Raw genomic sequence first — 25139 nt, 5'->3', positions numbered from 1 at the left:
CACACACACACACACACACACACACACACACACACACACACACACACACACACACACACACACACACACACACACACACACACACACACACACACACACACACACACACACACACACACACACACACACTGTATTTTTCAGACTGTAAGATGCACTTTTTCTCCCCCAAAAGTGGGGTGAAAACGTTACTACGTCTAATAGTCTGAATGTTACAAAGTACCTGTCAGCGGCAAGCAGCATGATTCGGCGGTGTCTGCAGCATAGCAGCAGCCTCTGCAATGCCTGTCCGTCTTGTATCTTGTCCCCTGAGCAGCGGTAGCATCAGCACCAGGATCTGTGTTCAGAACTCCCCAGGCGGCATAGCAGCAGCCGCTGCAATGATCTGTAATTCCTGTGTCAGTGTAATCCGGGCAGATCGGGATATCTCGCAGTGTCCATCAGAGGCTTCCATACTGCCTTGCTCGTTGGTTCACCCCATGACCCCGGCGCACGTGCGCTGCAAGTCATGTGAGGGGCCAATAGACAAGGCAGTATGGAAGCCTCTGATGGACACTGCGAGCATCGCGGCTGAAGATATCCCGATCTGCCCGGATTACACTGACACAGGGCTGATGCAGGGACAAAACGCCACAGAGGGGACCTGCATTACCGATCTACAAGGGCTACTGCCATGCCGCCCGGCCATACTCATCAACCCACTAATCTATCTATCTAAATATTTCATCATCCCACTAATATAAATGCAAAAGTTTGGATGTTTGTTACTCAGTCATGCAACAATGGCTGATCGGATTTGAATGAAAATCGGCACACACATAGTACATTACCTGGAATAACATACAGGATACTTTTTATCCACATAACCAAAAACTGGGTGGATACAAATACAAATTTCCCTGGGAAAATATAAACTGCAGCCATTCTTACACTGTTAATGGTAGGGTTCTCAAACTTTGCACAGTTGGTCACTGGGTGACTGGGATTAATATTCAGAAAAGTGGGTGGAGCCAACAAAAAACAATCAAAATGTACCTATTGATTTTCAATATGAATATTTAATTGCTGCCATTCTTGCACCGTTAATGGAACAAGCCTAAAACCTGGTACAGTTGGTCATTGAGTAACTGGGGTTCAAATTCAGAAAAGGGGGTGAAGCCACAGCCAATCAAATTTAATTTCAATGCAAATGATTGATGCCAAAAATCCCAAAGCTCAGAAAATAGGTCATTGAGTAATTGTGTGTTAGGGTTAGAAAAGTGGGTGGAGCCAGCACCATCTAAATACATATCTGGGCAACGCCGGGCCATCAGCTAGTGTATATATGTATGTATGTGTGTGTGTGTGTATGTATGTGTGTATATATATATATATATATATATATATATATATATATATATATATATATATATAATATATATAATATATATATATATATATATATATATATATATATATATAATTTTTTTTTTTTTATGTGTATGCGTTTCTCATCTCAATGGATCTGTGTCTTTCCTCTACCCAAGCTGAGTAGAGTATAAGCTGTGTAAATTTCCTCTCTCTCTTCTGAAACTTGTAGAGCCGATTGCACGCTGGTACTTGTGGTCGCTGGCGGCTGTTCTCACCCTCCTGCTGTTTGGGGGCATTGTCTTAGTGCTATGCCTTAGAGGTAAGGCCTACATTTCTTCTGCCATTATTTTCTGTCTGCAATGAAATTTTCACGTTTTAGCCATGTAGTTAAAATTCATAGGTTGGCAGCCTGATAGCTGCCTCTGACTTGTTATAGGACATTTAAAAATGAGAATAGATAGAGTTCTGTCATAAATGTCTGTCCTGATTTCATGTAAATCAGTAATATTAGTAGAGCCTGATACACACATACAATTTTGAACTGCCAATCATTGGCCACTGATACCACTAGTACTAAAGGTGCCCATACACTCGTCAGATTGGCAGCAGATAGATAAGAAATGCATCTGATGATCTATCTGATGCGTTTTTAGAACATTTTTTACCAGGATAGAATTCCAATAGATTTCAGTTTGAAATCTATTGAAATTCGATCTGATGGCATTTTTTGCCATCAGATTTCCATTAAGGCCAATGCAAACTGATAAGCAATCTCATCAGATCAACCTAAATTTTCCACCCAGCCAGTTCGATGGAAATCCATCGACATCGATCGAAATCGGCCATCGATCGGTCGATTGGCCAACCGATTTGCAAACGATCGATCGGGATCGATCGGTCGGCCAGAAAATCGGCTGAGTGTATGGGCCCCTTAAGTGAGACATTTCTCCTGACACCCAGATCTCCCAACAACCCAGGGAGGGAATAACACCTCATACACACACACACATGAGATTTGTCACCTGGCACGGATCAATCCCTTGGGTGACAGTTGAGGGCGCAATGCTGTACAGATGCATCACTAGACAGGTCTGTTGCTATGGAGGGATGAAGTGCGGCGCACAACGGAGCAGCTTCCAACAGGTGGCATGAATGGGGAGAACAATATGATCGGAGGCTGCTTGAGCAAATTTAATAGAATTTGTTAAAAAAAATGTACAACCATCAGCCTCATTGCAACTGAAAGAAATCCAAGCTCTGTCCTGTCCCACCCCTCCAACACTGTTTTTCTCACAACTCTGTCAACAAGTAACTGTTGACCAACACGCTGATGAATTATCATGGCGGCTGATCGACTCTCCGATTCGATTATTACCATCGGATGAAAATCTGTGCTGCCAGGAGCATACCTGATCGACGATTCTTCCAATTTCAGACAAAAATTGGTCATTTGTTTCGATTGGACATGCTGCAAGATGTAAGGCTGACATGCTCGATCGATAAATTCCGTTTTGTCTAGATTTAGTTTCAGGAACCTAGTGGACATCCAGTAGGAGATGGCCGATAGGCAGGAGGAGACCTTGTCCATGGTAGTGGTGGATATGTCAGGGTGTGGAGGTAGATCTGGATGTCATCTGCATACAGATGATAATTAAAACCCATGGAGGAGATAACCTTGCCAATGGAGGATGTGTATAGGGAGGGGCCAAGGACCGAGCCTTGGGGGACTCCCACCGAGAGGTGGTTGGGGGTGGACAAGGACTATTTTTTAATAAGCTATTAAATTTAAGCCTGATCTCATGAAAAGCAATAGTGCCCGGTTTGTGACTGGAAAACCACTTTTAAAGTGGTATTGTCACCATAAAAATCAAATTTCAACAGCAACTAGTCTGCGTGTATTAAGTGATAAAGATGCTAAACCTACATTCCAAACTTTCAAATCTTTTTCTGCTGTTATGGTTTGTAGTTATCACATACTTTAGGAGCACTGGCCCTAGTGCCAAACAGTGCCAAAGAGTTGAATGTTGGGAGTTCTTTTTATCTATAATATATTCCTCCTCTTCCATGTATTTCCCTATCTAGCTGCTTATCAGAAACACTCTCTGATTACTTGTGTTTACAAGCAAGGCTGAGGTGACTCAGTGATTGGATGTGTAAATAAAAAAATAGACAGTGCAGTTGTTAGTATAGACCTCAGTGGGAGTGTCTGAAGACTCTGGGAGGAGGGCAGCTAATGAATACACAATGAGCAAGAGAAAGGAGGTGGGAAAACAGGGGAGGATAGGATGTCAGCATTAGCTTGGCAAGATGGCCACTGCTTAGAATAGGATTTTCTGCTGTTCCTTTATAAAATTCACAGGAATCATTACGTGGATAGCACAATACATCTGTTATGTAAGTAGAAGTACTATTCATCTACTTATATATGTGTTTTTTTATTTCTAGGTTAGCATGGGTGTCGCTTGTTCTTTAATCCAGGGAGAGGAGCCATATGCTATGCATTTCCATCTAATTTTCACGCTGTATATCAGAAGTTCATACATATATATATATATATATATATATATATATATATATATATATATATATATATATATATATATTATACACACACACTTATTATACACCGTATTTTTCGGACTATAAGACGCTCCGGACTATAAGATGCACCTAGGTTTAGAGGGAAAAAAATCAGGAAAAAAATATCTAGGTGCGTCCATGGTCCAGGAGTCCAGTATAGACCTTTAACCTCCTCCCAGGATGTCTCTATCTAATGCACTGCCGAGCTACACTAACCTCTCCTGACCCCACCAATTACAATATCCCCTGATGCCCCCACCTTAGCTACACTACACTTCACTGACCCCTGATCTCCCCCCACCCAGCTACACTAAACTTTACTACACAAACCTCTTAAACCTAGTTACACTAACTATTCACTACAGTTAAATTGAACTCTCACCCATCAAAATGAGGTTCATGATGAGGCCGCAGCCGAGTGCTCCGTTGTTCCTGTGCGGCATAGAAGCAGCCGCTGCAAGATCTGCAATACCTGTCCGTCTTGTATCTTGTCCCCTGAGCAGTGGCAGCATCAGCAGCAGGATCTGTGTTCAGAACTCACCAGGTGGCATAGCAGCAGCCGCTGCAATGATCTGTAATTCCTGTGTCCTCTCTTGTAGCTTGTCCCCCGAGCGGCAGCAGCAGCGCGATCGGTATTCACAGCTCCCGGGCGGCATGGCAGTAGCCCTTGTATATCGGTAATGCAGGTCCCCTCTGTGGCGTTTTGACCCTGCATCAGCCCTGTGTCAGTGTAATCTGGGCAGATCGGGATATCTTCAGCCGCGATGCTTGCAGCGTCCATCAGAGGCTTCCATACTGCCTCGCCTATTGGCCCCTCACATGACTTGCGGCGCACGTGCGCCGGGGTCATGGGGTGAACCAATGAGCAAGGCAGTATTGAAGCCTCTGATGGACACAAGGTACGGTATCTCTTAAAAAGGAAAACATTATACAATAGAGTTATTTTAAATATGGACACAGTGGCCACATCAAGTTTGCTGGATAAAAGCTGCTCGGGCTTCCTCTGCCATGAAAAATGACCATTTGGGTTCTTTTCAGATTTCTTTTGTTCTCAGTAATTAGAGGAAAAACATTGTCAGCTCAAGAGGAGAGCTGTAGTCACATGAATAGACAGACTCCAGATTTTTCTCTGTGCGGTCCCTAGACATACAATCTAATTGGAAACGTGAAAAACAATCAGAAAGCTGATTGCGTTTCTTCATGAATCGATTGCATTTTTTCACGAATCTTCGTGACACATACCATAAAGATTTCATAAGAAAAATGTTTTATAATTCAAATCACACTGGTCCTTTCTATCCTGGTTCAGTTCCTTCATATTAACATTTGAAAATAAGAAACATATCAATTTTAAAGGATGGGAATAAAGTTTAGAGTCAGTTAAACACATTTTCAGGAGAAAAATACACCTATTTACAAAGCTATGCACATCAGTCCTGAAAGATTGACACATGAGGAAGAAAGAGGGACAAATGGATTGGGTTCCCAAAGAGGGACTGTCCCTCCAAGAGAGGGATAGTTGGGATCTATGCTGTTGAACCTCATACTATAGGGAGGTGGTAAAATTGGACAGTGGATAAGATTAGCTGAATGCTTGTTTCAGGTGTGTGATTCAGAAACTACTGCAGCTAGAAAGGCCAGCAGGATAGCCAGGCAACTGGTATTTTATAAAAGGAAATAAAAATGGCAGAGCCTCCATATCCCGCTTGCTGCAGGTTCCCTTTAAGGCAATGAGTGTTTTGCAGAGACTGAAGATGACAAGCTATGCAGCTGAACATCCCCCCCCCCCCCCCCCCCCCAGTGCTGTATGTTCCTGACTGCTCTGTGGGTGTCACAGATGGTGACTCACAGCTCCGTCCTTGTTTGGATTCTATGCCAGTGGGTGGAGTGTGACTCACATCGTGCAGAGCTGCAGGAAAAATGTTAATCTACACTGTGTCACAAGGAGTATTAACTATTTATCTCTTCTTTTTTTTTTTTTTTTTCTCTCTCTCTCTTTCAGATCGTGTCTGCCATCCAGGTAATTAGCGCTGAATTTGCTTGCAAAACAGAGAAAAAAATGGCTAATATTTTTAATGGGATAAAAGAGAATGCCACTTAGCACTATAGGTCATTCTCGTGACTGGCAGCCATTGCGCCGGCTTACTGCAGATGTATGCTTTGTGGCTTCCTGCATATCCAGTTAGTCGATTGACTTCAGACACTTATAAAGGTGGCCATACACAAGTAGATGACCACCCAATTTGCCCAATAGAGAGATCCCTCTCAGAACAAAATCTGATCAGTGAGGGATCTATTGCGCACACCCACACCATGCTAGTTAGAGGGAATGAGCCCTAAAATAATTGTAGTTTTATTTGGATTTACTATCACATGACTCGATAGTTGGCTGTAAGGATTTAGACATCAGGAGCCTGTTCTCTTCCAGTTCATCTAAGGGAAAACAAATCCATAGGCACCCAAATGGATTATAAACAGTTAAAGCGGATCCGAGATGAAAAACGAACTATAATGCTGGATCCACACGGTGCGTTCCCGCACTCGATTTCCCGCTCGATTCCCGTCGATTCGTTTATTTCCAACATGTCCGATTTGGATTTCGATGGATCGTTAGGTCGATTCGGCATACTTTGCATGCGAATCGACCCAACGATCCATTGAAATCCAAATCGGACATGTTGGAAATAAACGAATCGATGGGAATCGAGCGGGAAATCGAGTGCGCGAACGCACCGTGTGGATCCAGCATAACAAGTAACTTGTCTATATATCTTATCTAAAGTTTAGATAGTTTACACAGCAAATCTGGCTGCAAAAAGCTTCAACAGTTTATGATGATTTAATCCTGTGATACAATGAGAGCGGCCATGTTCTGTTTGTCATCATTGTCAGCAACTGCATCTCCACCCCTCAGCTTGTGAAAAATTCACTTCCCCTGCACCTCTGCCTCTGAAATCTCTGGCTAGTAACCTCCTTCTGCTTAGACTGAGCTCCCATGAGCCCTTGCTATATGGGTCTGAGTGCCTTGGCGTTTTGGAGAAGCTGTGGGCAAGGCTTGTTTAGTTTATAGGGAATGAGTGTATTAAAACAGAAACAAAAAAAGTGTTTGGCTTGAGGAATGCCCTATAAACTATGTGTAAGGAACACAATTACGTAATTAATAAAAGTTCATCTCGGATTCAATTTAAGAACTGATTAAAATGAAGATAAGTGTGTGCTTACCTTCAATAATCAATAAGTCACTGTGCATTGTTCAACCATTCAGTGTACTTTACACAAGGAGATGCTGTATGCGAGAGTGATGCAGAGGAAGCCTTTTCTCCGCCCACAGCACGGCCGCTTGAGGCATACTAAAGCACATTTGGACAAGCCAGATTCATTTTGGTATAAGGTGCTGTGGACTGATGAAACTAAAATTGAGTTTCTTTGGGCATAACAAGGGATGTTATACATGGAGGAAAAAGAACACAGCATTCCAAGAAACACCTGCTGCCTACAGTAAAATATGGTAGCGGTTCCATCATGCTGTGTGGCCAAGTGCAGGGACTGGGAATGTTGTCAAAGTTGAGGGACGCATGGATTCCACGCAGTATCAGCAGATTCTGGAGACCAATGTCCAGGAATCAGTGATGAAGCTGCGCAGGGGCTGGATCTTTCAACAAGACAACAACCCTAAACACTGCTCAAAATCCACTAAGGCATTCATGCAAAGGAACAAGTACAACATTCTGGAATAGTCCATCTCAGTTCCCAGACCTGAATATAATTGAAACTAATATACAAGTAGAGGCCAGGGTTCACGATATATTAAGTCAGATAGTACAAAATGTATTGTCAAAAACACAAATGACACAGACTAGCTTGACTGCATGCAAAAAGCATATATGAATATAATTGAAAATCTGTGGTTTGAGTTAGAGAGCTGTCCATGCTCAGAAACCTGAAAGAATTAGAAATATTTTGGAAAGAGGAATGGTCCAAAATACCTTCAACCAGAATCCAGACTCTCATTGGAACCTACAGGAAGCGTTTAAAGCTAATGGGAACCCGTTTTTTTTTTTTTTTAAAGTCAGATACTCACCTAAGGAGAGGGAGGCTCTGGGTCCCATAGAGCATTCCCTCTCCTCTCCCAATGCCCGCTGCTGTCCTGGCTCCCCCGTAGCGGTATTCGACCGCTTCGGTCAAATACCGCTGTCTCCCAGCGAAGGGAGGCTTCGGAAATGCTTCGGGAGCCTGAGTGCTCCCGAAGACGGGCTGCTCTACACTGCGCACGCGCGTGCGCCCTCTATGACGCACTCGCGTGTGCGCCGTCTGTCTTCGGGAGGACTCGGCTCCCGAAGACTTCCAAAGTCCCCTCGGCGGGGGATGCGAACGGAGGAGCCTAGCGCAGCACCGGGGACACCGGGAGAGGAGAGGGATGGCTCATTAGGACCGAGCCTTTCCTCTCCTTAGGTGAGTATCTGACTTTTTTTTTTTTTTTTTTAAATACGGGGTTACATTAGCTTTAAAGGCTGTAATTTCTGCATAGGGAGGATCTACTAAATATAAAATAATCTTGTTTAAACAATTGCACACTTTCTGTAAATCTAAAAAACGTAATTTCACTTCTCAAATATCACTGTGTGTGTCTCCTATATGATATATTTAACTGACATTTTTTATCGTAACAACCAACGATTTAAACAGGAAAATCATGACGATTAACAAGGTTGTCCAAACTTTCACATCCCACTGTATAATTACTTGGTAATTCTTAGCAGTGTTGATGCAGGGATTATATAGAACGGTCATCTGAAGTCATGAAGTATTTTTTCCCCTTTTTGGGGCTGATTGGTCTGAGCCTTGTAAGAGTTTTTTGCCTTCCTCTGGAACAACTAAGATATGTAAGGGTGCAGGCTAGTGATGTACCATATTTTCTGGTTGAACTCGATGGGTAGATTTTTTTTTATTTTCACCCGGCTATGTGTCTACCGAAGTGTGTTTTTTCAAATGGAGATTAGCAAACACTGCAGCTGTTTTAATATCAGTGTAAATACAGCAGGCACAGAGTAACGGCTCATACTGTACATACTGGAGGTGACATGCCACTATGCCAATATCATAAAACAGAGGTAAAATCAATAATCTACATACAACATATTGCATGATTAATCCTGGTCCCATTTTAAGCACACTCAAATGAAAGTTCACTAACCTGGTAATGCTGTGGTCTGTTTTATGTGGACATTCATTTTTTTAACCACTTGAGGACTGCAGGGCTAAACCCCCCTAGTGACCAGGCCATTTTTAGCAAAATTGGCCACTGCAGCTTTAAGGCCAAGCTGCAGGGCCTCACAACTCAGCACAGAAGTGATTCCCCCCCCCCCTTTTCTCCCCACCAACAGAGCTCTCTGTTGGTGGGGTCTGATCTCTCCCCCCATGTTTATTTTTTTTAAAATAAATATTATTGTTTGTTTTTTTTCTTTAAAAACCCCTGTTTCTTTAAATTTCTTCCCTCCCTCGCTCCCTCCCTCTCCACAGCCAGCCAATTATGGCGATCGGCTGTCATAGGCTTCTGCCTATGAGAGCCGATCGCTCTCTTGTCCCCCATGGGGACAGCTGTGTCACACGGCTGTCCCCAGTGCAGCGCTGCTGCTCATCTCAGCGCTGCACCTAGTAAATAGACGGCGTGTCTAACAGTCTCCCGAGCGGCAATAGCCGCTTGGAGACTGAAGGCAGGGCGGAGCTCCGCCCTCCGAGCATGAGATGCGCGATCTCATGCAAAACAGAGCCCCAGGACTTTACGCCAATTGGCGTTAGGCGGTCCTGGGGCTGCCGCCACGGCCACGCCCACTGGCGTGACGCGGGCGGCAGAAGGTTAAAGATGTAGTCAGAGGTGAAATGTGTGTGTGTGTGTGTGTCACAAATAAATTTGCCATCTTGAATATAGATCTCATTTTTGCTTCCTTTAACCTCTACATTAACTAGATTCTTTTTATCATCCACAGGAAAGCCTCTACAAATATCGACACCCACTATCACTCCTCCCACCAAGCAGAAAGTGTGGTTGGTCTATTCTGCAGATCACAAGCGCTACGTTGATGCAGTAGTCAAGTTAGCTGACTTCTTGCACCAGGCCTGGGGCATGGATGTAGTGCTGGACCGGTTTCACGTTCAAAAAATTGGCATGATTGGGCCCATGGCTTGGCTGAGTCATCAGAAGAGTGAAATAGAGAGGACAAATGGCACAATTTTGATCCTGTGTTCCAAAGGAGCCCAAGAGAAGTGGAAAGCTCAGCGGAATGGTCAGCAGCAGAGAGTGACTTTGAAGGAAGACAGAGAACACCTGCTGGGAGACCTCTTCACCCCTGCCTTAACACTTATTCTTCCCGACTTTCAGGAGAGAAGGCTGTGCCAACAATATGCTGTGGCCTATTTTGGTCATATCGCCTCTTTGGAACACATACCTGACCCACTAAAAATCTGTCCAAAATATTCTCTGACTGATAACCTGCAAGATCTATTTTTCCATATCCAGAAACAAGAACGGCGCCAGCCCAACTTGGAACTGAAAGTCCAGCATGAAGAACATCTAAGCTACAGGCACATGGTCAAGGTGATGGACACGTGCAGGAGCTGGCAGGAGGTCAATGTGGATTGGTTTGAGCAAGAGTGTTCATCAATGTTAACCCCAGACTTAGAAGATACAACAGAGGTTGAAGACATAAATGAGAACTGCAGTCGGCGAGTCTACCCTGTAATAGTTTGCCCTGAAGAATCAATCTGTATGGTGACACCACTCATATTGGAACCATCCCCAGCTGTTGTTTTGGATCCTACTATTGAGGCTGGCCATTCAAGCATCCACGTTGAGCCTTTGCTGTCTGACTCCAGTCCAGAAATGTCCATTTTACAACCTCTACTTCATGAAAGTACACATACCTCAGTCTGCATACAGGAACCCTGTCTTGTTGGAGAGGACCCAGCTCTGAAAGAACTCAGCCAAAGTCTACTTAGCCAGGACTTTCCTCTCCAGTCTGATCAGAGTGACTTGTCTTTGCAACAGGTGAGGGAAGCCCAAAAAATGTTGTTCCAACAAAGTATTCTACCCTACGAGGATATGGAAAATTATGACGTGGAAATTGTGAATGCTCTAGATGGAGCTGAGGAAATTGGCTTGGACCTGAACATAAGACAGCCAGATCTAGTCAACAAGCCCCTTGAAGAGGTTTTCCTTGATAGACAGTTGGTATCTCCTGAAATGGACCCGTTTGCAGTTCTACCAAGTAAGCATTCACCACAGTTGCCAGACCAAGGCTACAGCACATGGAACCCACATGAAATGGATTTAAGAGAAATACAAAAGGAGTCACTAAAATTTCTTCTGCAGAATGGTGATTTACCAAACTTTGAACAGGTGTAAAGAATACTTTGTGTGACAGTTTCAACACATGCCATAGACAGCTGTGGCTGAATCAATAATGAGCTTGTTTGTTCCCTGTGTACCAATGAGACCACTGTAGGGAATCAGAGGACCATCTCCTTTAACAGGGGAGATTCAGGGTTGCTTTCTTGGCCCAAGTTGATTTCAGATGATTTAAAAAGTGCCTAAATAACCTTTTGATTTATGTTTGTGTATATACAGTATTTAACCTGCTGGGCGGTCTGGACGAGCACAGCTCGTCCAGTACCGCCGGAGGCTGCCGCTCAGGCCCTGCTGGGCCGATTTGGCTGAAATAAAAAGCAGCACACGCAGCCGGCACTTTGCCAGCCGCGTGTGCTGCCTGATCGCCGCCGCTCTGCGGCGATTCGCCGCGAGCAGCGGCGAAAGAGGGCCCCCCTAGCCGCCTGAGCCCTGCGCAGCCGGAACAAAAAGTTCCGGCCAGCGCTAAGGGCTGGATCGGAGGCGGCTGACGTCACGACGTCGGCTGACGTCGATGACGTCACTCCGCTCGTCGCTATGGCGACGATATAAGCAAAACAAGGAAGGCCGCTCATTGCGGCCTTCCTTGTTTATTCTGGGCGCCGGAGGCGATCGGAAGATCGCCTCCGGAGCGCCCTCTAGTGGGCTTTCATGCAGCCAACTTTCAGTTGGCTGCATGAAATAGTTTTTTTTTTTATTAAAAAAAAACCCTCCCGCAGCCTGCCTGGCGATCTTAATAGAACGCCAGGCAGGTTAAAGAGACACTGAAGCGAAAAAAAAATTATGATATTATGATTTGTATGTGTAGCACAGCTAAGAAATAAAACATTAAGATCAGATACATCAGTCTAATTGTTTCCAGTACAGGAAGAGTTAAGAAACTCCAGTTGTTATCTCTATGCAAAAAAGCCATTAAGCTCTAAGACTTTGTCAGAGAGGGCTGTTATCTGACTTTTATTATCTCAACTGTAAGTAAACAAATGTCTTTTTCTGTGCCAGAGGAGAGGTCAGTAGTTCAGACTGCTCTGAAAGAATCATTTTGAATGCTGAGTGTTGTGTAATCTGCACATATTAGAGCATGATGCATTGTTAGAAAAACACTATATACCTGAAAATTAAAAAAATGAGAATATTTTCTTTGCAGCTAATCTTCTAGTAATTATTCATAGTACACAACCAATTCATTATATCATATATTTTTTTTCGCTTCAGTGTCTCTTTAAAGAGATTTATATTGCAGAGGATCTGATTTATATTGCTATGGTCAACCTAGAGAAACACATTCCCGCTTGTCTGTTTGGCTTTGCACCATGTGACCTTCCCTGTATGCTGCCATGAAATGCGCTGAGCCTGAAAAGTTATAACTGCTTTGTAATGAATTCTATCTAGGACTTCACCCTTAGGCCTCTTTTCCACAGGCAGTTGAACTGTGTGCTCAGCAAGCAGTTGCCAGGCAGCAGTGAGCAGTTACCAGGCATCAGCAAGTAGTTGTAAGAGTTTGAGAGGCATTTCACTGCCTATCAACTGCCTGTAGAAAAGATGCCTTAAAGAGGAACTCCAGTGAAAATAATGTAATAAAAAAAGTGCTTCATTTTTACAATAATTATGTATAAATGATTGTCAGTGTTTGCCCATTGTAAAATCTTTTAAATCCCTGATTTACATTCTGACATTTATTACATGGTGACATTTTTACTGTTGGCAGGTGATGTAGCCGCTGCTTGCTTTTTTGGCAGTTGGAAACAGCTGTAAACAGCTATTTCCCACAATGCAGCAAATTTTCACAGACAGGAAACTGCCAGGAGTAGTACGTACTCAAGAGTTTCGTGTGGGAGGGGTTTCATCACAATATCAGCCATACAGCGCCCCCTGATGGTCTGTTTGTGAAACGGAATAGATTTCTCATGTAAAAGGGGGTATCAGCTACTGATTGGGATAAAGTTCAATTCTTGGTCGGAGTGTCTCTTTTAGGTGCGTACACACTGCTGACGTATGTAACCTGTCAGGGAGTGGGCCAGTCTGTACAGACGCGTTAGCTTTGTAGCTGCCGATGCGCTCTGTTGCTATGCGGGGAGGGGGGCAGAGGGGTTGTTGTCCGTCGAGTGAGTTATTCTGCCGGGTGGATCGTTTGCGTTGTAGGTGGTTGGGGACCATGTACACGCGCCTGATTATCAGCTGAGGCTGTTTTATCGCCCACCTCAGCCAACTTTAATCAAGCATGTGTTTTGGTCTTTACATAAGGTCACACAAAAGAATCGACAGGCAGCTGTACTGAGCAAATATTTTCTTCTAACATGCAAATCTATGCTCACACAGTGAACTAAATTTAGCTTGTCAAAGTTATAGCTGTTGATTTAAGTGAAATTCTACCTTTGTTGATTAAAAAGCAGTCATAGCCCCCTCAACTCTTATATAAATATATTGCAAGTATTTTGATTATTATTTATGATTCCTTTCCTCAATTTTTGAGCAGAAAGGAAAACGCCACTGGCAGCCACCGCTTTTCTTCCAACACAGTCTATGTATGTATGTGTTAGTTTGCAGGCTACTCCAGAGTTGCAATGCTCCCCACTTTTGCCAGAAGAGGGGGAATTATGAGAATTTTAGGGTGTAGGAAGTACCTCGAAGGGGGAGCACAAGCATGTGTTGGTTTAAAATCTATTTGAGTTAACAGGATTTGATCCTGGTGAGGGTATTAACGAATTTAGTTTAGGCTTGCTATATCGCTTGTTACCTTAGTCAATCTGGCCTTTAGTGTTTTGCCATGCCTGAGTGGCTCTAATATCTACTAAGATGGAGGGAAAGTAAAACCCACCAGTGCTGTGTAGCTCCTCTGCTGCACATTATAGATGGAATGGTGGAAATCTACAAAATTCTACAAAACGTAACTTCCCCTACTTCCCTACCACGATGAAGGCATTGCTCCCCCCCCCCCCCCCCCTTCTGCCACTAGGTGGCTTTGTGTATATATCTCAAGCATGGATGTGATGAGAAATAGTCACATGGATTCAGAGGCTGTGTGTAATCTCCTTAATTTACTTTCCTGCTACAGGTCAGCTGCATGTATAATAACTTTTCCAAATGGGTGTACTGGCAAAGCAGATAGCTGCAAAAAAGGTCAAAGCCCTAAACGTTCATTTAAAACACTACGAGTTTTAAGAGTAAAAATGTTGTACAAACAGGGATCACGGTGTGAGCTGTGGCCCTAAAAAACACAATGGATGTGCGTGCAGTCAGTCAGTCTTTTGGGGGAACTGACAAAGGGGGAGGTCCTTATTGATCCCCCACCACACCTCAGTGATATCGATGTGGGATGTAACTATCCCCCTATGTCTCCCTGATAGAGCACATTAAAGTGACAAAGCCTAGCGGGGAGTCGGATGTCTGGGCAGTATTCGTACCTGTATGAGACTATCTGAGCTCTAGCGCTGACTCCACACATGAAGGTCTGGTAAATGTCACTAGCCTGGGGAAAAGGCTGCAACTTCTATCTGAGGTGCTAAATACATATATACAGTGACAATACACCCACAAACTTGTAATTTATAGATGTATTGTCACTGTATATATGTATTTAGCACCTCTTAGATAGAACTTGCAGCCTAGCCCCAGGCTAGTGACATTTACTAGACCTTGGGGTTGATTCACTAAACAGTGCTATTGAATAGCGCTACATGAATTGCGTGCGTTATTGTGCATGTAAAACTGATAGGGCTCATTAATTTGAGCGCATAGAAGTTTACGCGCGTAATGTTAACATTTGTCAGCTGTTTATCTATATAAGCTTTGCTCAACAGAACTTGCTTCAGAATAGTTTAAGACTGGGCAAGTAAATGTTATTTGTTTGTATGTGTCCTTTACAATTTTCAGTTTTTGTCCTCTGCAATTTTTAATTTATTTTTTTTAAGTAGTACCGTATTTTTCGGAGCGGACTATAAGACGCACCTAGGTTTAGAGGCTAAAAATCTGGGGGAAAAAATATACTAAACCTGGTGCGTCCATGGTGCAGGGGCATCTTGTGGAGCTTCTCCCCCAAAACTCTCTCTATAATCCATGCCCAGTTACAGAAATCCCCTTCCCAGGTACAGTAATACTCCCCGAATTAAAGTATCACCACCTCCCCAGTTACAGTAATAGTTATACCCCCAATATTAATAGCCCCCCCCAGTTACAGTAAACCCATGCACCCACCCGTTACAGTAATACCCACCCATATTAAGAGCCCCCAGTTACAGTAATCTTCTTCCCCACCCCAGTTACAGTAAATTACAGTTGGTTAATTCTGGGCTTACTGTACATAAAGACTTGCCTGGGATGCAGCAGCGGTACAGGTCTTGCAAGCAGGGAGCTTCAGGGTGCACTGGCCCTCCAGCTGTCTCATCATGAGGCAGAACAAACAGTGCGTTGTCTTCATGTGGGAGGAGACATCAGCACCCCAGCCCTAGCTTAGCAGCTGCATCAAGACTTCTGGGCTGGGCTGCCTCCATACTGAAACAAGGCAGCCAGGACTTCCAGCACCCCCGCATCTCCTGCACTGGCTGCCGGCTCCTCCTCCCGAATCAAAGCAACTACTCCAAGGCTAGCAGCACCGCATCAGGAAGCAGCGCGTCTCCCACACCGGCCGCCGGCTCCTCCCAACGGCCCGCCGGGACTTCCAGCACCGCCGCATCTCCTCTTCCCAGTGGCCTGCCGGACTTCTGAAACCGCTGCATCTCCTACACCGGCCGCTGGCTCCTCCTCCCATCCGGACCAACTTCTCCAGGACTAGCACCGGCAATGGGAGCAGCGCGGAAGGAGACATCTGCAACACAGCTCGGGGCTCAGCAGTTCCTTCAGGCATGTCTTCTGGGCTGGCCGCTGCCTTCTCCTCCCATACTGCAACAAGCCCGCCAGGACACCCAGCACTGCCGCATTGTCCACACTGGCAACTCCAAGGTCCTTCGCCACACCAAGCAAACACCGCAGTGCACACCAACTCTCCCTTCACAGCAGGCAGGTAAAACTACTTGTCGGGCTGTAGATAAAGCGCATTCAACCACGCTCAGCCTCCTGTCTGTGCTATGAAGCTGCATAAGGATGGGAGAGCCAGCGGTGCTGGACAGAAAATGGTGCATTCGGACCATAAGACGCAGTGACTTTTCCCCCCCACTTTTGGGGGAGAAAAAGTGCGTCTTATGGTCCGAAAAATATGGTAATTACTGTAAATTGTGTTGGTCATATGTACAATACCAAGCAACCACAGCTTTTATTAATTGTATATCACTGTAACTGTATGCATTGTAACATGTGGATTCTGTGTAGTGTGACTTGTGTTGTGTACTGTGTAATGTGTGTGTACTGTGAAGCTGCAGCACACTGCTGGGGACACTGTGAAGCTGCAGCACACTGCTGGGGACACTGTGAAGCTGCAGCACACTGCTGGGGACACTGTGAAGCTGCAGCACACTGCCGGGGACACTGTGAAACTGGGACACAGTGTGTGCTGGAGCTGACATAGAGGTAAAGGGGAGAATTGGCCCAGGGCCCCTGAGCTCTGCAGGAGCACCTGCACTGCTGGTCCCCAAGTTGCCTCTCCCTCCTCCTGCACCCCAGGTTCCCCCCCATCGGGAACATGTATTTAGATGGTGTTGTTGGCCCCTTAAAGATGCTTGAATATGCTTGATCACATAAATTAGCATTTATGACATTTAAAAAGTATGAATAGTCCTGGACAAATGTTAATATATTTTTTCATATTTTTATTTAAATTTTCCTTCAGTGATGGAACCGTTTTAGGTTTGGCTGGATGAGTGAGTGCATGTTAGATAATGAATGCTAACTTTGCTATGTTTTTAAATTATACACTATTAAACTACACACTATTTAAATTAATAACACATAATTTTGTATGCGCGTAAGTCTTTAACGGCGCAAAGTATTACGCCCGTCACCGCTCTTGATTATTTTCCTACCAACCCCTATCTAATGAACGCGCTCTGCCGTACCTGCTGATAGCGCTTGTGGCATTATGCCGATAGCGCACACAGCGTAATGACGTACGCTCGTTATGAAATAGCGCTGCGCATTAGGAAATAGCACTGTTTAGTGAATCAACCCCCTTGTGTGCTGACAGGGGGATAGTTACACCCACACCGATATCGCTAAAAGGCGTGGTGGGGGATCAATAAGGACCCCCCTCCCTTTGTCATTTCCCCCAAAAGACTGATTGCACGCACATCCATTGTGTTTTTAGGGCCTTGGCTCATATGGTGATCCCTGTTTGTACATTTTTACTAATAAAACGTAAAGTGTTTTAAATCTACGCTTAGGGCTTTGACTTTTAGGACCTTTTTTGTAGCTACAGGTCTGCTGCCACAGATAATTCTCCTGCTTGTTGGGTTTGCCAGTGGAGTTCCTTTGTAAATGTCAGACTTGTGCAGATCTTAGGCCTGGTGCACACCGAGCGTTTTTTGAAGCGATCAGCAAACCGCTTCCGCCTTGGTAAGCGCTTGGCTAATGTATTTCAATGGGCTGGTGCACACCGGCGGTTTGCGGTTTTTAGCAAACCGCAAACGTGGGTTCTGCAGCACTTTTGCGGTTAGCAGAAGCGTTTCTGCCTCAATGTAAAGTATAGCAAAAAGCTCAAACTGCTCTGAAAAAATGCTAGACCAGAGCAGTTTTCCAGGTGTTTTTGTTACAGAAGCTGTTCAGTAACAGCTTTTACTGTGACAATATTTGTAATCGGTTACACAAAAACGCTATCGAAAACTCTAGGCGTCTCTAAACATGCCTAGAATCGCTCTGACATCTGCTCCCAAAACCTCTAGCGTTTTGAGGATCTGCTAGCGGTTTTGGTGTGCACTGGGCCTTAGAAAGGGAAAAATAACCTTATCTAGAATATGTTAACATGGCTAAACCTGGATTTGTCCTTAAAATTCACACATAAATCATATCCATCTATATATAGTATATGTCATATATAGAATATGATGTAGTGAGGTACGCTCAATGAATGAAATTTATTTTTATAACATGATTCAATCATGATAGGATTTCAGCATAATATATTTTCATAGCATTTACTGAATCGTTATTAAATGACTAATGTCTGTAATGTAAAACATAATAATATGCTGTATGTGTATTATATAATCCATATATCCATTCTTACAGAACACGCTGATGTGTTGCATTGTCTGCATCTGTGTGCTATAAAGCTGGTTGTAATATTACAGGAAATGCTCTCTTCAGTTCTATAAACTTAATCTTGATGGCATATGTTAATTCAGCTCGATTACCTTGCTTTTTATGTGTACATAAAGCACAGCCATTCAACCGTATTCACAGCATAAAACGACCAAGCAGGTATTTCACAACCTTCTTCCAACCACTGGAATTGTGTTCATAAAGTAACTAGCTCTCCTGCTCTGTAACAGTGGAGAGTAGGGGCGCTGCAACCACCAATGCAAAACCAGATGGGAGCAAGGGATCCAAATGCCACAACAGTCAGTTTCCAAAAAAGGATGTTCCGTTGCACCAACTGGCTGGGTAAAATTCCAAACTTTTATTGAGACCTCAAACGACACACAGGTAAAAGCTCACGCATATCGGAGCACTACATGGCTCCTTAATCATAGCTTACAGAGTGAATGTGCTATACAGGTTAAATAGACAGGTGTGGGCCTCTTACGTGTGTGACACCTTTCCTAAAGGAACATATACATACATATAGAAATACACATTTAAAATGCAAAGTGCACATACAAAGACCAGCCCCAAGATACAAAATAGTCGTTAACATCAAAGGCATCACTAATATGTCATATTCACAATAAAAATGTGATGAAACATAAGTGAAGCATATGAGTGAAGCCTGAAGCTGTAAAAACCTCAGAATGGAAAAAGTTAGTTAACCACATGGAAACAACCTATACCTATAAAACCTGTGAAAAACATAACCGGTACATGTGTCTAGGCTCTAATATCATACAGTGGGTTGCAAAAGTATTCGGCCCCCTTGAAGTTTTCCACATTTTGTCATATTACTGCCACAAACATTCATCAATTTTATTGGAATTCCATGTGAAAGTCCAATACAAAGTGGTGTACATGTGAGAAGTGGATCGAAAATCATACATCATTCCAAACATTTTTAACAAATAACTGCAAAGTGGGGTGTGCGTAATTATTCGGCCCCCTGAGTCAATTATTTGTAGAACCACCTTTTGCTGCAATTACAGCTGCCAGTCTTTTAGGGTATGTCTTTACCAGCTTTGCACATCAAGAGACTGAAATCCTTGCCCATTCTTCTTTGCAAAACAGCTCCAGCTCAGTCAGATTAGATGGACAGCGTTTGTGAACAGCAGTTTCAGATCTTGCAACAGATTCTCGATTGGATTTAGATCTGGACTTTGGGCCATTCTAACACCTAGATATGTTTTGTTTTAAACTATTCCATTGTTGCCCTGACTTTATGTTTAGGGCCATTGTCCTGCTGGAAGGTGAACCTCCGCCCCAGTCTCAAGTCTTTTGCAGACTCCAAGAAGTTTTCTTCCATGATTGCCCAGTATTTGGCTCCATCCATCTTCCCATTAACTCTGACCAGCTTCCCTGTCCCTGCTGAAGAGAAGCACCCCCAGAGCATGATTTTGCCACCACCATATTTGACAGTGGGGATGTTGTGTTCAGAGTGATGTGCAGTGTTCGTTTTCTGCCACACATAGCGTTTTGCATTTTGGCCAAAAAGTTCCATTTTGGTCTCATCTGACCAGAGTACCTTCTTCCACATGGTTGCTGTGTCCCCCACATGGCTTGTGGCAAACTGCAAACGGGACTTCTTATGCTTTCTGTTAACAATGCCTTTCTTCTTGCCACTCTTCCATAAAGGCCAACTTTGTACAGTGCATGACTAATAGTTGTCCTATGGACAGAGTCTCCCACCTGAGCTGTAGATCTCTGCAGCTCGTCCAGAGTCACCATGGGCCTCTTGACTGCATTTGTGATCAGCGCTCTCCTTGTTCGGCCTGTGAGTTTAGGTGGATGGCCTTGTCTTGGTAGGTGTACAGTTGTGCCATACTCCTTCCATTTCTGAATGATCGCTTGAACAGTGCTCCGTGGGATGTTCAAGGCTTTGGAAATCTTTTTGTAGCCTAAGCCTGCTTTAAATTTCTAAATAACTTGATCCCTGACCTGTCTTGTGTGTTCTTTGGACTTCACGGTGTTGTTGCTCCCAATATTCTCTTAGACAACCTCTGAGGCCCTCACAGAGCAGCTGTATTTGTACTGACATTAGATTACATACAGGTGCACTCTATTTAGTCATTAGCACTCATCAGGCAATGTCTATAGGCAACTGACTGCACTCAGATCAAAGGGGGCCGAATAATTATGCACACACCACTTTGCAGTTATTTATTTGTAAAAAATGTTTGGAATCGTATGATTTTCGTTCCACTTCTGATGTGTACACCACTTTGTGTTGGTCTTTCATGTGGAATTCCAATAAAATTGATGCATGTTTGTGGCAGTAATATGACAAAATGTGGAAAACTTCAAGGGGGCCGAAAACTTTTGCAACCCACTGTATGTCAGATTAATATCTAGCCTGGAGTCAAGGCCCGTAGGAGCTCAGGTCCCCAACTTCCAGGTCCAAAAGGCCTCGGGTTTTAGTAAACTGGGTGATCATACTATTCTTTCGACTCCTTGGAATCTAAAGCTAGACATATCACCCCGATGTGCATATAAAAAATGTTTGGATACACTCGAGATATTGGTGACGTAGGCATTGTTTTTTATATATCTGCCGGGTCCATTGTAGTGTTCTGAAATATGGTGGCATAACGGAAGAGTCGTGCAGCCAACGTACTGCAGATCACAGGCCACACATGTAATCAAATACACAACATTGCTCGACTGACAATTGATATACTGTCTCATTTTAAATTTCTAGTCCTTAGAAATGGAGAAAATTTATTGCGTCTGATTATGAACAGTATCTACAAGTGTTGTAACCACACCTGTATGATCCCTTGAGTGCCAACTATGTGTTTTTTCAGAGCTTTGGAAAAGGCTAGGTAATAGACAGGAGCCCAAAGTGGTGGCCCTTTGTGAGGAGAAACTGCAGCCCTCTGACAAAATCTCCTGGAGCTTAGGGTCCGAATGCAGGACAAGCAAGTATTTCTTTATTATATTAAACATCTGGTTGTATTCCAGACTGTAAGGAGTTACAAATGATACTCCATTCTGTTGCCCTGACCTGCGTACGAAACGAATCGCAGCGCTCCTTCCCGAGGACCTGCAGCTTAGCTCTCTGTCAGGTCTTTGCTATAACCCCGATCATGGAGTCTAGTCTGTACTAGATTAAGTTCCTGTTGCAATATATTTTGAATCTGAGCAATTCCTGGCTGCTCTAACCATTTCCCCAAACGGAATTGCCCTCAGGGTGTGCCTGGGATGGCAACTGGATGCCAGCAGCAATGAGTTGCCCGCACATGCCTTCCTGAAAGTTTTTGTCGTAATCCTACCCGATACTTCTGAGTTACTCAATGTCAAATGTAAATAGTCAATCATAGTAGTGTTGTGGCACATAGTAAAGGAGAGGTTCAGACCATTGTCATTGCAGAAGGCAAGAAAATCGGGCAAGTCATCAGTGGGGCCTCACCATATCAGCAGCAGATCATCTATGTACCTCCCATACCAATAAACATAATCAGAAAAGGTGTTCTCGTCTCCAAAAATGTGGAGCTCCTCCCACCATCCCATGTATAAATTTGCCAGGGATGGGGAGAACCTCGCCCCCATAGGCTCCACATATTTGGAGATAGAAAACCCTGTCAAGCATTAATTATGGGTCAACAGATGATCCACCGTCAACATGAGGAAGTCCCTAGTTGCTGGAGAGAAGGAACCATACCTTCTAACATGAAAATACAGTGCCCTGAGGGCAAGTCCATGGGGGATGGAGGAATAAAGTGACACCACGTCCATAGCAACCCAGGTATAGTGGCCTTTCCACACCAAAGGCTCCAAGCTGGCCAGGAGGTGTGACATGTCCCATATGAAGCTCGGAAGACATTGAACAAGAGGCTAAAGACACATATCCACCCACTGACTCAGACGCTCACCCATGGAGCTAATGCCTGCAACTGTAGGGCGGCCCCTCGGGGGAGCGTCTATCTTGTGAATCTTCGGTAAGTAATGAAAAATTGGGATGACTGGTGTTTATACCATAAGGTTATCCCCTCTCTCTTTCACTAAAAATACCCAGTAAAACACCTAGGTTCAAAAGTTGTCTAAGTTCTGTTTGGAAACAAAGGGTGGGGTCCCCCGGCAAAACTTGGTAAGTATTAACATCGTTTAGCTGTCTTAAGGCCTCATTTCTGTACATATCTGAATCGAGGACCACTACAGTCCTTTATTGGCATTGCGTATCACTATTTATTTATCATTTTGGAGAGACTGGAGTGCCTCCCGTTCTTGTTTCATAAGATCTGAGGCTGCTCTGGTGACCCTTTTAACCTGCATGAGTTCACTTTCCACTAGGTCTTGGAAAGTATCAAACACTGATGTCCTGGCTTGGACCAGATAAAAGTGTGGGTCAGAGACGGGCATGGGGCCCAAGGCTGCCCCAGGGGTTGGGCCGTCACTCATGCTAGACAACTGATCCAACATGAGGACAATGGAGGCCTTCATAAAGGGTGGAACTTCCCCAAACACCGGGGCAAAACAAAGTGGGGGCCTCCTGGCCATCCCCCCACCACCACCCGACTCCTCTTTAGCTTCCTCCAACTCCAGAAAGTGCTTTCTCCCCATCAGATTCCTAATGAATTAATTTATGTCTAGCATGTTACTAAAGACGGTGACGGTGAGAAAGAAAGACCTCTCAAAAGCAAAGATAATTGGGCCTGTGAATGTGAAAGTTCAGTACTCAACAAATTAATCACGTTATAAAAGTTATCAGAAATCTTCAGTTTCCTATGCCTGCGACCTGCCCTCCTCCTCCACTTCCTTTTTTTGTTTGTGTTTCCGATTCTTATTCCTCGGGTGCTGATAATACGTTGCCTGAGTTGGAGGGGGTCTCCTTTTCTGTCCTTCTGTGCTGGTCTTCCCCCCCCCCCTTTTTTTGGGGTGCCAGTGAAGACCGACTGGACCCTGTCCTCTATTGTGTCTGAAGTAGAACCTGAACTGTGAGCTGAGCTAAAGCTAACTTTTATTGTAAGTTTGGTTTTCCAGAAAATGAATCTTGGTGACCTATGTACCGTCTCCCATCTACCCCATTCAAAAACCACATTGCTTTTATAATACCCCGAATTCCTGAGGAATTTCACTCGTTTGGTGTTCATAATAAGGCTCCTCTCCAATTTGGCAATATTTTCCTTCATTTTCAAAACTTCAAAGGAAGAAAACGAATTTAGTTCCCTTCGCGTTTCAATTATTTGAACCTTGTCCGCAAGTTTCTTGTCTTCGTAAGATATCAGTTTCATAAGACGAATGGAACAATCGGTTAACACCTGGTTTCATTTGATTACGAACTGATTGGAATAAATGGTAGTTGGTATATTTTTAATGCGGAAACCTCTAGGTATCATGCCTTCAGATACATAATGTAATATCCCACCATAATCGTACTTCCTTATTTAAGACATTCAAGACCTGTGAAGGAAGAATGCAAATTAAGAGTTGGATCAGAGCTATATGACCCCGGCTGCCTTGAGAAAACAGACAAAATTGTATTGATTTGCGCCTGCTCTGTGCAGCTGTTTACTCATGCAGGAATTTCTAGGTAGTCTGTACCACAAAGCACTTGCAAAACTGTTATTTTCACGTCTGTTTCATGTCTTTTAGGTCCCATTCTCACTTGAAGTCTCAAAATGCTAGTGCTAGTTTTGCGCAAGTGATTTTACCATGAGTAGCACGGTAAAATCACTGTAGGCTCTCGTGATTCCTGAGCTTTTTTAAGCACTGTATCGCGATCGCTCCATAATCGCGGAAAAACGCATTTTGCAATTGCCACTAATTGTGAATCACCTGCGATCTGCGGCAATCGCGGCAGTGAGATCACTGCCATATAGTTAATGTTGTGCTAGCAGTTCGGCGATTAGCAGTAAACAGCCGTAATCGCCTAAGTGATGATGGGCCCTTATGGAAATCCATAGCTAACTGCAACTTGAAATGGAAAGATGATTCAGATAATCATAATACTGTTAAGTAGATGGAAAAAAAAAAAAACTTATGCTGCACTTTTCTTTGTTTATAGCGATGATTGTTATAGAAAGTAGTATTCTTAAATCCTGAACTGAAAATAAATGTTATTATAGAATTATCTGTGTGTATTTGTAATGGTATTGAAACTTTCCTGAAGTCTCACATTTTTCTTTTCAGTTTTAGGAGCTTAATTGTTGTCTGAGATGTGCACAGCAGTCATGTCAGTGTGATGTAATGTCTGGTTCATTTAGCTCTCACACAGGGAAATAATGGCCATTTAAATTTTTCAGCACTGACCTGTTATCAGGATGGTTTGCACAGCCAGATACAAGTGTTTTGGCTTCTGATTACTTTTCAAAGGAGCTACCACTATATTTAACTGCAATTTCATTGCCTCATTTGCAATGATAAGCCATGTAAATGAAGTAAAAACAAAAACATAAAAACAGGACATAGGCAAATTGTAGAATTGAATAAATAAAATTGATCAAATGTTCATCTCCTCATCTCTTCAGGTATGCTTTAGAATCACTTGTGTAAAGGAATTACTGTGAGACCTGGTAACTGGAGGAAAGGCACCACAATGTGTCATGGCCCCACTCCTTGTGAGCCTGTTGGTGCACGACCC

At 43.7% G+C, this 25139-nt stretch overlaps 1 protein-coding gene across 1 annotated transcript in view; it reads left to right on the top strand.

The window, feature by feature from the left end:
• Positions 1–11522, top strand: part of IL17RA (interleukin 17 receptor A) — a 55679-nt gene extending 44157 nt beyond the window's left edge. The window contains exons 10-12 of the mRNA XM_068277189.1: positions 1577–1666; positions 5930–5947; positions 9915–11522. Of these exons, the coding sequence (XP_068133290.1) occupies positions 1577–1666; positions 5930–5947; positions 9915–11329 (1523 nt within the window). The 3' untranslated portion in view covers positions 11330–11522. The remainder of the gene's footprint in view (positions 1–1576; positions 1667–5929; positions 5948–9914) is intronic.
• Positions 11523–25139: the final 13617 nt, after the last annotated feature.

The sequence above is a fragment of the Hyperolius riggenbachi genome, chromosome 3 (genome assembly GCF_040937935.1).
Source record: "Hyperolius riggenbachi isolate aHypRig1 chromosome 3, aHypRig1.pri, whole genome shotgun sequence".
NCBI classification, from domain to species: Eukaryota; Metazoa; Chordata; class Amphibia; order Anura; family Hyperoliidae; genus Hyperolius; species Hyperolius riggenbachi.
The sequence above is the reverse complement of the archived record's forward strand: the minus strand, read 5'-3'. Positions and strand labels throughout refer to the sequence as shown.